Source organism: Dermochelys coriacea, chromosome 3 (assembly GCF_009764565.3).
Source record: "Dermochelys coriacea isolate rDerCor1 chromosome 3, rDerCor1.pri.v4, whole genome shotgun sequence".
NCBI classification, from domain to species: Eukaryota; Metazoa; Chordata; order Testudines; family Dermochelyidae; genus Dermochelys; species Dermochelys coriacea.
The window spans coordinates 45,238,663-45,253,846 of NC_050070.1; the positions used below are offsets into that span (position 1 = coordinate 45,238,663).

Consider the following 15,184-nt stretch of genomic DNA (forward strand, 5'->3'; position numbering starts at 1 on the left):
ACTGGCTGCTGTGCTGCCTTGTGCCACCCCTTATATCAAGGCTTCTCTGCGCGGCCAGGCGGGGGAAGGGGTAAAGCCCCTGCAGGCGCTCGGAGAAGGTGACATCACTGCCTCCGCTTCCAGCGCCTCCTGCGAGCCCCTGAGCTTGGGGTGGCAAATTTTTTGCTTGGGGCGGCAAAAAACCTAGAGCCGGCCCTGAATAAATGACATGGGAGTATAGGATTTGCTATATTAGATCATACTGGCCTAATATCACGCCTCTGGTTGTGGTAAATAGCAGTGGTAGAAGATGAAGAAAAATACATCATGGAGCAATATTTAATAGTGCAGGGCTGTACATGGGGAGGAGACAGATTACTCTGTGTCCTGCAATGATCAGCTAACTTCAGAAAGCATGAGACTACTAAACAGCTAAGAAAGATCAGGAAAGAGTTTGATTCCAATAAAATCTTGGAAAAATAAATTGTCTGCTGTAGAAAATATGCTCTAGAAACCATCATGCTGGGGAACTTATTCTTGAGGAAAAAATGCCCTATAATTCCTTGGATCTGGACACAGAAACTGGACTTCTCTTATTAAATATTGCTTTTAATTTTAAGTGAATGTTATGCTCAAGAAGGTTCCAAAATAATATGCACTGGAGACCAAAGTCCCCTATTTATCCATAGGGCAAGCACTGTATATCATAAGAAGCATCATTACAGGTTTCCCTATATATCTTTCTCTGCCAAAGCATGTTAACACTGTTTTATTTTCTATAATAGGGAAACTGTATAAAGGCTGTGAAAGCCAGTTGTAGGAATTAGGATCTCTACTTTGTTGCTCATTGGGTGGTTGAGATTTCTTACTCCACCTTATGTTTTCATGACTGCCTTATCTAAAGACAACCCAAAAAGTTTACTTCTGGAGAGCCCTAAAGGGGACAAAATGTGCTTTATTTACATTTCAGCTGTATGAAATATAAAACAAATATGTCAAATTTGCTTTCTGGAGAGTATTTGTTTGGTAGCGACCATTCTTTAGATCCCAGTACATTGAGGTGTTTGTCTGAAGCGTAAGACATCGTGAGGATATTTGCTGTAAAATAAATCTAATAGTGAAACATTTGTTTTTGGCAAATAGAGAGAATGCGTAGCCTGGTGTTGCTCTACCAAAACTAATAAATGTGACCGATACCCTGAAAGCTTGTTGATGCAGCCACAAAACTTTTCTGAAGAGAAATTTCTACTTTTCAATCTATTGGCTTCTTTGAACAAAAATATCCTTCTGTTTGTACAACTGTTTCTTTCTCAAGGAATGAGACTACTTGTGGCAACCTTCAGGGAGTCTGCACCATCACATTTGTTCTCCTAATTTTGTCTGGTTAGACATCAAGAAATTTAAAAAAAAACCCTAAATTTATCAGGTCATTTGCATTATTGAATTTGAGTTAAGTTGGATGCAGATCTTCCTTTACACTTTAAGGGATTTTTACTTCATAATTTTACTTAGATGCTGTCAGACTGGCTTCTCCCCTGGAAGTATATCCAAAGCACTTATGAACCTTGATAACTTAGTTTAAAAATACTGAAGAGGAAAGTATCTTGCATGAGGTTCTGCCTCTGTTTCATGCTCCAGTGCTGAAAGATTCCTTTTTCTTAGTGAGGAATACTTTTAAGATTTGTCTTACTTTTCTTACACTTTTTGGTGGGACCTGTGTGTGTTTTCATTCTTCAGTTCGACAATGAAGTGAAGGATAACATTAACCAGTGTGATCTGTTAAAGGTTTTCTCCTCATTTGCTAGAGCTGTGTTGCCACCTTTATCTCAAGGAGACCAGGAGTTTGAGAAGTTGTCAGACTAGGAATGGCCAAGAACCCTTTCCTGAGAGGATTTATAAAGTAGCTCTTGATCTGGAAAAACTCTTATGAGATGGCAGCTCTGATTTACTAAGAATGATGCATTCCTCCACACGCTGGTTGACTAAGTCACAGAGAACATATCTGCACTTGAGTTCATCTGTGTTTTTGATGAGGGATCAAAGGGATCCAGCAGCCTCTCAATGCCAACTGGCAAGAGGGTTACAAGAATATTCTGATTCACCAAAGAACATCATATGAGATCTTAACTGAAAGCCAGCATCACACTGGTCATTAATATTGTTATGAAATGTACATACTGTGACAGAGCTCCAAGCCTGTATTGGTGGGTCCTACACTTCCAGGTGGATTCAGCAGCCTCAGAAGCTCACTAAGACCCTCAATATGACATCCCTTTCCCCAGCATAGCAGCAAAGGTCACAGCTTATTGAGCTACTTTCATCACAGGCCAGTATGGAAAGGTGGAATACCCAGAGTCTCTGTTGCTCCTTAGAGCTCAGTAGGCTCAGTTTGGCCTCCTGCCTGGACCAAAGTCTGCTTCCCCTCTCAAGGGGATCTCTGTAGAGCATGGGGGAAGGAGGGAACCCAGACTGGCACTCTACTCTGGGTTCCAGCTCAGGGACCCTAATGGTAGCAGCTGTTGGCAGTTTTTCCCTTCACCAATGATGGTGCTTCAATTCCCTGGGCCACTTCCCCATGGTCCCCTTTTCCCAAGCTTCACGCTTACTTCAAGATTCAGCAATGCTCCTCTTCTCCAGCTCCCTTCACCTGGGCTTCTCAATAGAAGAGCTGGAAAGGAGAGATTTTAACCAGTATGAGTAGGACCTTAATTGGTTCCAGCTGTCTCCATTAGCCTAACAGCCTTAACTGACCCTTTGCCAGTTAATTGAGGTCAGGTGCCAGCATTCACTTAACGACCTTAACTGGTTAAATTGGCATCAGGTGTCTTGATTGGCCTGGAGTAGCTTTCTTTGCCTATCTAGGGAACAGGGACCTGCTCATTCTGAGGCTGATATACCTGCCTTCCACTACTCTCTTATATCCTTCTAGTCTGAGTCCATCACAGTACAGATACTATCTAGGAGTTATGTATATATGTTAAAAATGAAGTTTTAAATTCTGTATTATGGCAGAGATAACAGAGCTTTTCTGTCAGACAAAAGATGTTTATTCACCTCTCTCTCTGTCAGCATATAAATTAAGTAGTACAAAGTCAGCAGAGAGATGTAGAGTCAATAGGGAAGAGCACACAGGAAAAACAAGCAACGGGGTTGTACTGTCTCAGTACAGACTGAACTTTTTGGATGCAAGTATAAAGTAAAGAAGACGCTCACTGATCCTGCACCTTAGAAAGTAAACAGGCAGTGCATTTACATTCATGAAATGGGATTACAACCAGCCTTGGTTGAAGATGCTGCAAAAGGTGTTGGTGAGATAAACATCTTTAGACATGAGATTAGCCTGTTAAATTTAGTCCCAAAAAAATGTGCTATGAGTTTGTTTTAGATGGTAACACAATATCTTGAATCATGAATCTTTTGGTAATAAACTTGTCCTTGTTTTCGCTATAAATATATCTGAGTTTTGATATTAGGAAACGTGCTGCTGATCCTGAGTTAAATCATACAAGCTGGTATGTATAGTGTTCCCGTGGGGACAGCAGACCTGATGTTTCTGTGAGTGTTCACGGGATAAAGGACTAGACACCAGAGGGGAATGCTTCAAATGAGCTCAAGGACTGGGGTTACACCTATTCTTAACTTTCAAGGCAAAGTTAGGGCTGGCACAGCCCAGTTGAGAGTGGTTGGATGGCTAACAGGCTGGTGATATTAGGGTGCTGACAGTTAAACACAAGCAAATCTCTCTCTCTCTCTCTCTCTCTCGTCAAGGAAATAACAAGATGAATCATAGTCATGGGTATCCTGAGAACCATCGCACTGGAGCCCTGGCTTTTGAGGGTTGAACCTGCCTCTGTGTTGGGACTGCAGGAGTCTGAGAGGCTGTTTGCGGGTAGAGGTTCAAGAGCAAGATTGGAGTAGAAGACCCCTGATATAGCTTGTACCTCCACAGGAAAGAAATCTAGTGGTTTGAATGTTGAAAAGATCAACCAGTTTAGCATTTCTGTTGAATGTGTGGCTCCTAATTGCTGCAGTGGCATTCAGGAGTAGTGTGGAGAGTACAGAATTTCTCCAAGAATGCTGGCTGGAACTCATGTGGAAGCAGTGGGCAAGTCAATAGCTTCTGAGCACAGCAGCCTCTTCTGAGATCTGTGGCTGGGTGCACTGCTGTGACTAACCTTCTGTTTGTGGAGGATTAGTTTAGTGCCTGCACAAGGAGAGACTTCTTTTCTTTCCTGTCTGATGCATGCTGTCTGGTGGTGAAGTAGATTGAATATCCCCCTCAGGTAGATCAATGAGGACTTTGCTGTCTCAACATCCTCTCTGCTTTGCTGCAAGGATCTTAGCCTTTCCCACCATGTGTAGGAAGCTGAAAGTGAGGCACCTTGCCAAAAAAAATGAACATAACCTCTCTTTAACCCTATGTTGGAAAAAGTTGCTGCATTTGGCGCATCTTTTTGAACATTGTTTGCCCTTGTCACCCATTTGGGAGCAGCTTTCCCAGCAGAGGAGGGAAAGTTGTGCCTCTAAAGTAATTACCTCCTGCAAAGCCAAACTAGCCATAGCTCAAGGGAATGGAAGTGGGAAGAAGCTGAATTTGGAAAATTAGCGTGAAATGTAAGGAGAGTTTAAAGAAATTTTTGTCCTCAAAAGTTCCAGTGAGGAAGAGAAATTCTGAATGCTGTATTGTTACTGTATCTCTGAGGAGTTAGAACATGTCTGGCTTCTTGCTTGGAGGGCAGGGCTTATTCCACAACTGCTGAATGACAGGCTGGTCTGCATCCTATCAACAGTGAGTGGGAACATCGCATTGTAAGATTGTCAGACATATTAAAGTAGGAGGATTCTGAATAACTTGGCACAGGGTTTTTTATATTTCAGTACAAAATTCAATAAAAAGTTTATTATAGTTCATATTAGTTGTAGTTGCCTTTCAATACTTTTGTTATGTTACTCATTTTGGTCATCTCCCTTTGGTGGTGCTTTATAGATGGAGGAGCCTGTTTGAATGTACAATGTATTATCCAAACTGAAATTGTGATGCTTAGTCTGCAATTTCCTGATTGCCTTTTAGTTAAGTGAATATAGTGTTTGACATAAAATAGCAAATACTGCCCAGTATATTTAAAGTAAAAATTAGATATTCCCCCTTTAAAAAAAAAGCCATTCATTTTACAGAACTCACCTTATAAAAAGGAGTGAAATGTATATTTTTCCATAATTAAGCATTTAAACCTTTTTGCCAGATGTGCTTCAGGCAATTTCCTTTCTTGGGAAACAGTAATTTCCCTTACTCAACCAGTTCTGTTTTTATTTCTTACAGTATATGAATACACTGCATTAAAAGCAGGACCACTAATATTATCTTTCCAATTATCATTTTACATACAGCTGCACAGCTTCTGTTTGACAGGCAACTAGAGAGGCACTTCTGTGAGATCTTTGATACTAAAGGAAGCATAAAAGTTTGTGAAGTAATATAAAAAAATGTTGACTCGGTCTTCGTCTCTATTTGCAGATTTTTTTCCTCTATCTCATTTTAAGGTTGTTAATTTTGTAGGAGAGTAAATTGTCATTTTAATGCTTTTTTTTATTCATGTTTTTGCAGCGAGACTAAATCTGAGGAACAGAATAAGAAGCCGGGCTATGATTATGAGGCACAAGTGCTATTTGATTCACTATTATAGTAATATTTACTCCTGAATTATATAAAGAATTGTTGTAATATGAGAGAATTAAACTTCAAAATAAAGTTCTAGATGCAAATAAGAGATCTGAAATCTTGTCATAAATTTTAAAATCATAAAAACCTTTTTGTAGATTGCTGCTACCTGAATTTTAGTCATTTTGATACTTTTATGCTCATCTTTGATTCTTGGGTCCTTTTAATATTATTAGTCTGTAATAATTTCATTTAATGACTCCAAAATATTTTCTTTCCTTCATTTTTTTGGAATGTTTCTCAGAAACAAATGCAAACAAGGACAAGATTAATAAAATCACAAAATTATAAACAGTAAAAGTGTTTTGAATACTAACTACTAATCATGCCATCTAGTCTGCAGTCTTATTTTTTTCCCCCAAGAGAAAGGAATGACAAATATTTTGTTGCAATGAGCTGAAATTAATGAACGTATTTTCTTTGTGACCCATAGTTAAATCAAGCTAACTCTAAATCCTTTCTGAAGTAAGCAGTAACTTCCTATCAGTTTATCTAGGCTTTTATACCATGCCCATTACCTTATTATCCGAGCTTATCAATGTAGGATGTACTTGTATGTGTATTTCCTATGAAATTTGCTAAACTTATTGTGCAAAACAATGAGCTTATTTTAAAAAGCCAAGACATTCTGAATAATTTTAAGTTTACTGCAACCTGACTCTTTTTTAAGCATATAAATAAGAAGTAATTTTTTTCAAATAAGTTTATTCTGGAAAACTATTTAGAAATGTATATTGTGCCAGTCTCAAATGGTCATATTGTATTGATGTAATGCCATGGAGAATTAGTTACAAAAGAGAGTAACAAAATCACTCTTTGTTCTTTACTCATCTGAGTGACTCACGTCCTCAGTACCTGACATCTATTTGTTGCCACATTTTACTCTCCCTCGTCAGACAGAATCTTACTGAGTTTTTTGAAGACCTTAACAGTCTTTTTCCTTCATAAAATCATAGTGCTGGAGGGGACCTTGAGAGGTCATCAATTCCAGCCCTCTGCAGTGAGGCAGGACCATCTAGACCATCTAGACCATCCCTGAAGGTGTAAATCTAGACCATCCCTGAAAGTGTTTCTGCAATTGGTTCTTAAAAACCTCCAATTATGGGGATTCCACAACCTCTTCTGAAAGCCTATTCCAGAATGTAACTAACCTTTATAGTATAAAGGATTTTCCTAATATCTAACCTAATATCTCCCTTGCTGCAGATTAAGCCCTTAACTTCTTGCCCAACTGTGATGGTTCTCAGGATACCCACGACTGAGAGTCACCTTATTATCCCAATGCCTCCAGATGTGAGAGACTTGTTTGTGTTTAACTGGGTGTCAGACTGCTGACACCACTAGCCTGTTTGCCTTCCAAGCACTCTCTTCTGGGTACTGTCAGCCCTAACTTTGCCGTGCAGGTTAACAATAGGTTCACCCCAATCCTTGAGTCCCTTTGAAGCATTCCTCTGCTTCAAAGTATCTTCTCCACTGAACACTCACAGAAATATTATGTCTGCTGTCCCCAAGGGAATAGTATACACACCAGCTTGTGTGATGTCACTGAAACCATGTACAAATAAGCGGTAATAGGTAGCCAAGCCTATGAAAGATTTGCCTTGCTTTTTAGTTTGGGGGGAAAGGCCAGTTAACAATAGATGTGTACTTTCAAGGGATCAGGAGAAATTTGGCCACCACCTACCCTACCTAAAAAGACCTTTTGGCTCCTCCTGGTTTACATTTTGACACTTTTTTCCAGTGAGACCCGCATCTTTGAGTCTTGTCAGCACTGTTCCCAAGTGGTTTTTATGATCTGCCCAAGAATTGCTAAATATTGCAATTGCAATGTCGTCGATATAAGCCTATGCAAAGTCTTGTAACTCTTTAACACTTGATTAAAGAGCCTTTGAAAGGTGGCTCCTGCATTAATCAAAAGGTAACACATTCAACTCAAAAATCCCAAATCAGTAATGAACGTGAATTATTTTTCTGTACTTTGCTGTCTAAAAGGATTTTCTAGTATCCCTTCATGAGGTTTAGAGTAATTAGATATTTCCTCTAGCCTAAAGTAGCTAACGTGCCATCAGTTCTGAGCATCGGATATGCATCAGGTACTGTGACAGTATTAAGTTTTCTATAATCAATACACAACCTTATATTCCTATCCTTCTTAGGAACCATAACAACTAGTGAGAACCAAGGACTGTCTGACTCTTTAACTATCTCCATTCCAGCATACTTTGTATTTCCTTATTAAATTTATTCACATCTTTCCCAAAGTGTGGCACCCAGAACTGGACACAGTACTCCAGCTGCAGTCTCAACAGTGCTGAGTAGAGTGGGACAGTTACCTCTCATGTCTTAAATACAACATTCCTATTAATATACCCCAGAATGATATTAGCCTTTTGTGCAACTGCATCACATTAACTCATTTTTTGTGATACACTACAGCCCCCAGATCCTTTTCAGCATTACTATCACTTAGCCAATTATTCCTTATTTTGTAGCTATACATTTAATTTTTCCTTCTCAAGAATAGTACTTTTCACTTGTATTTATTAAATTTCATATTGTTTTTAGATCAGTTCTCTAATTTGTCAAGATCATTTTCTGTTCTAATCCTGTCTTCCAAAGTGCTTGCAACCCCTCCCAGCATGGTATCATCTGCAAATTTTACAAGAATACTCTCCAGTCAAGTTGAAATCACATTAAATAACATAAACAACTCGTTAATGAAAATATTGAATAATACCAGATCCAGGACTGACCTCTGCAGACCTTACTAGATATGCCCTCCAAATTTGACAACAAACCATTGATAACTTTGAGTATGTGCATCCACTTTATAGTAATTTCATCTAGACTACATTTCCCTAAATTGACTATTAGAATGTCATGTGGGACCTTCAAATGCCTTACTAATATCAAAATATATCAGGTCTACTGCTCTCCCCTCTTCCCCCATCCACCAGGCCAATAATACTGTCAACGAAGGAAACTGGATTGCTTTGGTATGGGGTTTTTTTTGATAGATCTGTGCTGGCTATTCCTTATAACCCTGGTATCATCTAGGTGCTTAAAAATTTATTGTGTAATAATTTGTTCCAGTATCTTTCCAGGTATTGAAGTTAGGCTGGCTGGTCTATAATACCACAGATCCTCTTTTTGTTCCCTTTTTTAAAGATAGGTACTATACTTACCCTTCTCGAGTCCTCTGGGACCTTGCCCATCCTCCTTGAGTTCTCGAAGATAATTGCTAATGGTTCCAAGATTGCTTCAGCTAGTTACTTATGTTCCCTAGACTGAAGCAGAATAGATGTTAAACACCTAAGCTTCTTGATGTCATCAGTTATTAGCTCTCCTTCCCCGCTACGTAGAGGGCCTCCACTTTTTCATCTTTTTCTTGCTTCTAATGAATTTAAAGAATCTCCTCTTGTTGCCTTTTATGTCCTTTGCTAGGTGTAACTCATTTTGTGTCTCAGCCTTTCTAATTTTGTACCTACATGCTTGTGATATTCTTTTGTACTCCTCCGTTGCAAGTCATCAATGTTATCAGAGGAGTGCTTTTTGATTTTCAGGTCATTAAATTCTTCCTGATGTACATTAGACACTTCCCTCCTTCCTCCTTTGCATTGGGATAGTTTGCAATTGTGCCTTTAATACTGTCTCCTTGAGAAACTGTTAATCCTCCTGAATTCCCTTATACCTTAAAAGAAAAGGAGTACTTGTGGCACCTTAGAGACTAACAAATTTGTTAGTCTCTAAGGTGCCACAAGTACTCCTTTTCTTTTTGCGAATACAGACTAACACGGCTGCTACTCTGAAACCTTATACCTTAGATTTTCTTCCCATGGGACTTCATCTACTAGTTCTCTCTAATGTCCTCCTAACTTTCTTCTCTGCATCCAAAACTGGAGCCTCTCACCTGCTTTCTTCTCTTAATCTCTTCAAATGCCCTGTGACCGCATTCCTTCCTGTATTAACCTTTGACTGGTTGCTTCCTCTCTACATAGAATATGCTCTGATCTCCCCCATCCTCAAACAAAAATGTCCCTTGATTCCCAGTTGCCTCTCCTGTGGGATTTTGTCTTTTTTTATTTTTTTATTTATTTTTAGCGGGGGAGTCGAGGTGTAAAATTAGTTGAATATGAAAGAGTCCTGAATGCTGTTGGAAAATAGGAAAACAGCTATGCTCAAAGAAAAAAGTTTATTATGCTTAATAACTTGTTTAAAGCAATGCCTTTTAAAAAATGTTTTGGGCATTAGACAGTAATCCAGCCTTCCAAACACCCTTAGCCCTTCTGATTTAAGCCTCTCCTCTGCTCCAGAGCCATTCATATGTTAGTGATAGACTCTCTGATCTAATAATGGTATACTTATTAATAGCATGTCTTACTTCCCAAGAACTTCTTATTTCAACTTAAGATTCAGAACTCAAAGAAAAATTTATGTCAAAGAGAGAATGAAAAGGAAGTGAGAAATTGTGCAAGAGGAATAAACAAAGGTTTCAGGGAGAGGACATTTATGGCAGCAGTAAGGTACCGAGTTCCTGACATCTGTTTCCCTCAAGAAAAAAGTACAGTACATGTGTTAACCTTTTTTTAAGAGTGCAAGCAGAATATTTGCAGAGAGAGGTTTTCATGTATTCATACTTATTGCGGTATATTTGGCTACACATTTGTAATGAGTAGAGCCACTGTAAACTAGATTTGTCTTCATTAAAGATGATTCTTTGTCTTCCTCTCTACTAAAGAACATGGTCAGGTGACTCATAAACAAAACAAAAAAAAAACCAACCAACCAAACAAACAAACAAAAAACCTGAGCTTTTGCATGTGCCCTTCTAGCTCGAAAGCAGCAACTAATGATTACCATCACCATTATTATTGGCTTACAAACAAGGAAATAAACAAATATGTTACAAAGACTTCCAAATAAGGTTAGGGCCAAAATGTAAGATTTTATGCTTATTTTTTAAAGGTAAGAGTGTTAGGAATGAGAGGCTTTCCCAGTTCTAATGTAAATAGAAACATTGACCTTTTTTTTCAGTATTTCTCTTAAGATTGGCTGTGAGCATTCCCCTGGGGTATGGTGAACTGAAACAAAATAACAGCAATGTGTTAGTAACTAGGAGTAGAGGAGGTGAGAGATTCGTTAAGGCTATGGAATCCCTTGCCTGGGGAGAAGAAATGCCACTATTACCATTTCTTCTCCATTATTATGTCCTAGTGATTTATCTGTCCCTATAATACAAGTACAAGAAGGCACCTGATGACAATAAAATGGAGCACATTTTAAATAGTTAAAAGGAAATCCTTTTTTTATGCAACACAAATTTTCGATGGTCAAAACCATGTTTTTCCATGATCCTTTCGGATCTCATATCTAAGCAGCATCAGGTGAAGTGCTGAATCAAGTGATAGTGATTTTGGAAGCTGGCACTATTTTCTCTGAAACAGTATTGAAGCAATGCCTCAGCACATTTGTACACACCAGCATGGCTGGAGTTGAGATGCCATGTTTCAGATGAGGTACAAAACTGAAATTTTACCATTGCTGGTATTAAAGCTACCATGGCAATTTAATTTAAGAAATTATATTCTGGAAATAGAAAAAACTATATAAATGCAGCAGTTAAACACACAAATCAGGAAATGAAAAGTTAAAGTTGAATACACACGACAACTCTGCTCCATACATACATTGGCAATTCTGTCTTTAGTTATAACATGTTTCAGAGTAGCAGCTGTGTTAGTCTGTATTCGCAAAAAGAAAAGGAGTACTTGTGGCACCTTAGAGACTAACAAATTTATTAGAGCATAAGCTTTCATGAGAAGTGAGCTGTAGCTCACGAAAGATTATGCTCTAATAAATTTGTTAGTCTCTAAGGTGCCACAAGTACTCCTTTTCTTTTTAGTTATAACATGCTACTTCTCAGTTAATACAGTATGTTTTTTCCTATAATGTGAGAAACACATTATGTAGCTAATAACCTTTGATTATGTAATTATATGGTACTGCAGTGCAAACAGGACAGAGATGTAGTTGTGCATTCCATCATAACATCATAACCAGTTCCTGAGTTGCATGTGCCATAACTGTGCATCCTTAATATTGCATTAATGTAGGGTTTTGTATCTAATTTTTGGTCACTTTCAGTTTTGTCCTTAATCCACGTAAAAAAAAGAAGAAAAGTTCTCTGTCTTTTATAACTAACAGACACTGTCCCACAAAGGTTAATTGATGTTAATCAGTATTTCTAGAAAACTACATGTCTGTCAATCATACTGCCAGTCACTGACTACAGATGAGCACCTTGCCTACCTGTGCATAGACAGAGTAATAGATACATTCTTTTGTTCACTAAAGTAGCTTCCTTTGAATATATCCCATTAAATACTATTTAATAAATTGAACTGGAGGCTCTTGGAAACTTTTTACAACATTCATATTAGAGTTATAATATCTTTTCCAGTAATTTCCAAAAAGAACCAAAGAGAGATTTAAGAAAACAAAACAAAAAAAAGTTCTCCAACTTGTATATCAAAAACTCTCATATCATTTTAAAAAGCACCACCAGGTTTTCTAAGTGGTAGTATCAGAGTCAGACTATTTACAGTCTGTTCTTTATTCATCTTGCTGAACAAATTATCTGCTAGAAAGATAATTATCCATCTATAATAGATTGTGTACAGCTAATAGCTGACCAAATCTTTTAGCAGCAGCATAATCCATAAAATGGTATCTTTTTTTCTCAACATGAATCACCAGTTTATCAGGCTATAAACCAATGATTCTGCTCATTTGCTTTTTAATTGTATAAATCTGCATCTATCAGTGAAAAGGTAGACCTTGAAACATTACTATTGTATTCTACTACAAATTAAATGCAATCTTTTCTTAAATGGAATCCAAAACCACTTTTCATATATGCCTTGACAGGAGAAGAATCACTAGTCAGCTTAGCCACAGCCAAATCTTGCTTCATATGAACATTAGAAGTAGAAATCTTATCTAATGCATCTATCTTAAATTCCATTCCTGATTTTAATTATAAAAAACTCATGTAATTATATATTCTCACATGATTTTGAGTCAGTTCCTTCCGTAAAAGGAGGCAATCAGAGAACTGTCAAATATCTATTTTAAAATATTCTCCCAAGGATTCACCTTTAAAATCAAGTGATACATTATCATTAGTTACTACATTAACCATATCCTGTAGGATGTTGACTTAATGGTCAGTGACTGGCATTGTTCCTCAACATTAGTAACTTTAGATCTAATTCATCAAATTCCTGATCAGCTGACCGTTTTACTAGTTTATATCCTTTTCCAAATTCCCCACTGAAATATCATTTTTTTCTTTTTCCAAGATTATACTGCTAACAAAATTTCAATATTACTCTTATTAATCTCAGTAAATCGGTTAAACTGGTAAAGTGACATGGTGTCTGAAGGGAAAAAAGCCTGAAGCAGCATGCTTAGAAAAATTTCCATGTCAAGCAATTTAAATTTCATTTCCTGGAACAAGGCCCTAGGGTTTGGCCCACTAGACCTTACAAATGTCTGTTTGCTGAATCCATTTTAAAATAAAATGCTTTCTGTAGTCATGCGGATGAGGTAAAAGCCTTTTAGAAACCAGTTTTCTTAGACTAGATGTAGTTCTGTTTATCTATTTTGTCTTCATCATTAAACACATCATGCATTCTGGCACAATACCACCTTCTAGACTGGAAGGTCAGCATGGTCTGGAATTGGGACTAGAGAAAATATTCTGATTACATGTATGCAAACAACTAAGAATTCAAAGTAGATTCACTGGAAAGAAAATGTGTTTGTCCTAGTTTTCAGCTGAGGTTCATTGTCTCAAATAAATTTAAATGAAATACTTTTGATGGTATGGTCTAATAACATTTCTCTATGTTCTCTTTCTGCTTTTTTTGGACTGTTGTGCCAGGTTTTCTCATTTTATTCTCTGTTTTTAACCTTTCTGATTCTGATTCTCACTTGGTCTGTGAGTTGGTTAGAATTCAAGGTGAGCAAGACAGATAATTGAGATGGAAGGTATTGATCTATGAGGAAAGATGAAAGGGACTTGATGCTAAATGATAATTTAAGCAGAGATATAACTGGATGTAGGTATTCAAAGGGCATAAACATCATAAAGGGAACAGAGTCTTAGCTGAAATTTTCACCCTTCAGGCCCCTTTGTTCCATATAAAAAAACTATAGCGGCATAAAGGGGGCCTTAAATCTCTGTTAGTGGCTGTAGAAGTATTCTCCCAGTGCAGGTACTGTGGAAGACAGCCAAGGAGCCCATTGTAAGCCCTTGTATTAGAGGGTGGGGCAGGTGTGAGGCCACATTAAGCAGCAATAGAGAAATTACAAGCAGCGCTGTGGTGCATAGTCTCTCCTGCCATAATTTAGAAAGGCCTCAAGGCTATCTAAATTATGTCGGGGACCTCTCCAGCCCCCAGAGTAGCACAGGATCATAAGGGTGCAAAGATGGCTTAAAGCTACCTTGGCTCCCCCCACACCCTGAGGAGCAAGATCTGTGCTGTGCCTCTTAGAGTTGTGGAACAGAATCCCCTCCCTTGCGTAGAACAAGGGGAATTAGCTCGGAAACATGGCCTAAATTTTAATTTTCTTAATTTTATGCCAAGTATTAAGAAATAGCTCTTAGTACTGAAACTTATTAGACTTGGGGGTTGGAACCTCTCCACCCCAAGCCTCACTTTGCCTCCAGCATTTATAATGGTGTTAAATATATAAATATATAAATAAGCATTTTTAATTTATAAGCGGGGAGGGAGGTCACACTCAGAGGCTTGCTATGTGAAAGGGGTTACCAGTAGAAGAGTTTGAGAAACACTGTATTAGACTGTGGAATGGCCTCTCATGTGGAATGGCCTCTCTATTGCTTGAATAATTTAAAACTGCATGGACAAAACAGTAGAAAATGTACTGTAAGGAAAAATCCTGAATTGGCAGGAGTATGCACTAGATGATCTAATAGGCAGTTTTCATCTCTGATTAAATCCCACCACTTGCCTTTAGAAAAATATTTATCTTGGACCTTCATGTGAAAAGCACTTAAAGCAAAGATTTCTATACTCATAACATATAAATATAATTAATATATTTAGATAAATCATATATTTTCTCACAGCCATGAAATTAGAACCTTCACAAGTACATGAAAGCGTTAATGACTGCAAACTGCTAAACACAATATCTGAGATTATATTACAACATTAGTAACAATTTGCCTCTCAACATCAGACATCCCAACATCATTGAATTACATATCAATAGTGGAATGACTGTATTATATTCAGACAAATTCCATCAGTGTTATATGTTCAGTAACATTTTAAGAGCTACAATATCACCTTGTTACTTTTGGTAACAGGATAAAGACTATTCTTCTACAATTTGGCCTGTTTTGCTAATCAAACACTCACAACCAGGCAAGTTATTCTAATTTATTAACACCTC

At 37.8% G+C, this 15,184-nt stretch overlaps 1 protein-coding gene across 13 annotated transcripts in view; it reads left to right on the forward strand.

Annotated features, from left to right (window-relative positions):
- The window catches only part of MCPH1 (microcephalin 1), a 229,824-nt gene that overhangs the window by 179,400 nt on the left and 35,240 nt on the right, over positions 1 to 15,184 (forward strand). The window contains exon 12 of one of the 13 annotated variants that reach the window (XM_043510356.1): positions 5,585 to 5,685. The exons of 10 other annotated variants lie outside the window; for them this stretch is intronic. In XM_043510356.1, coding sequence (XP_043366291.1) covers positions 5,585 to 5,663 — 79 coding nt within the window. In that variant the 3' untranslated portion in view covers positions 5,664 to 5,685. Of the gene's footprint in view, positions 1 to 5,584; positions 5,686 to 15,184 lie in introns of those variants that run through there. 2 more of the 13 variants (XM_038397543.2, XM_038397547.2) reach the window with 2 other exon arrangements.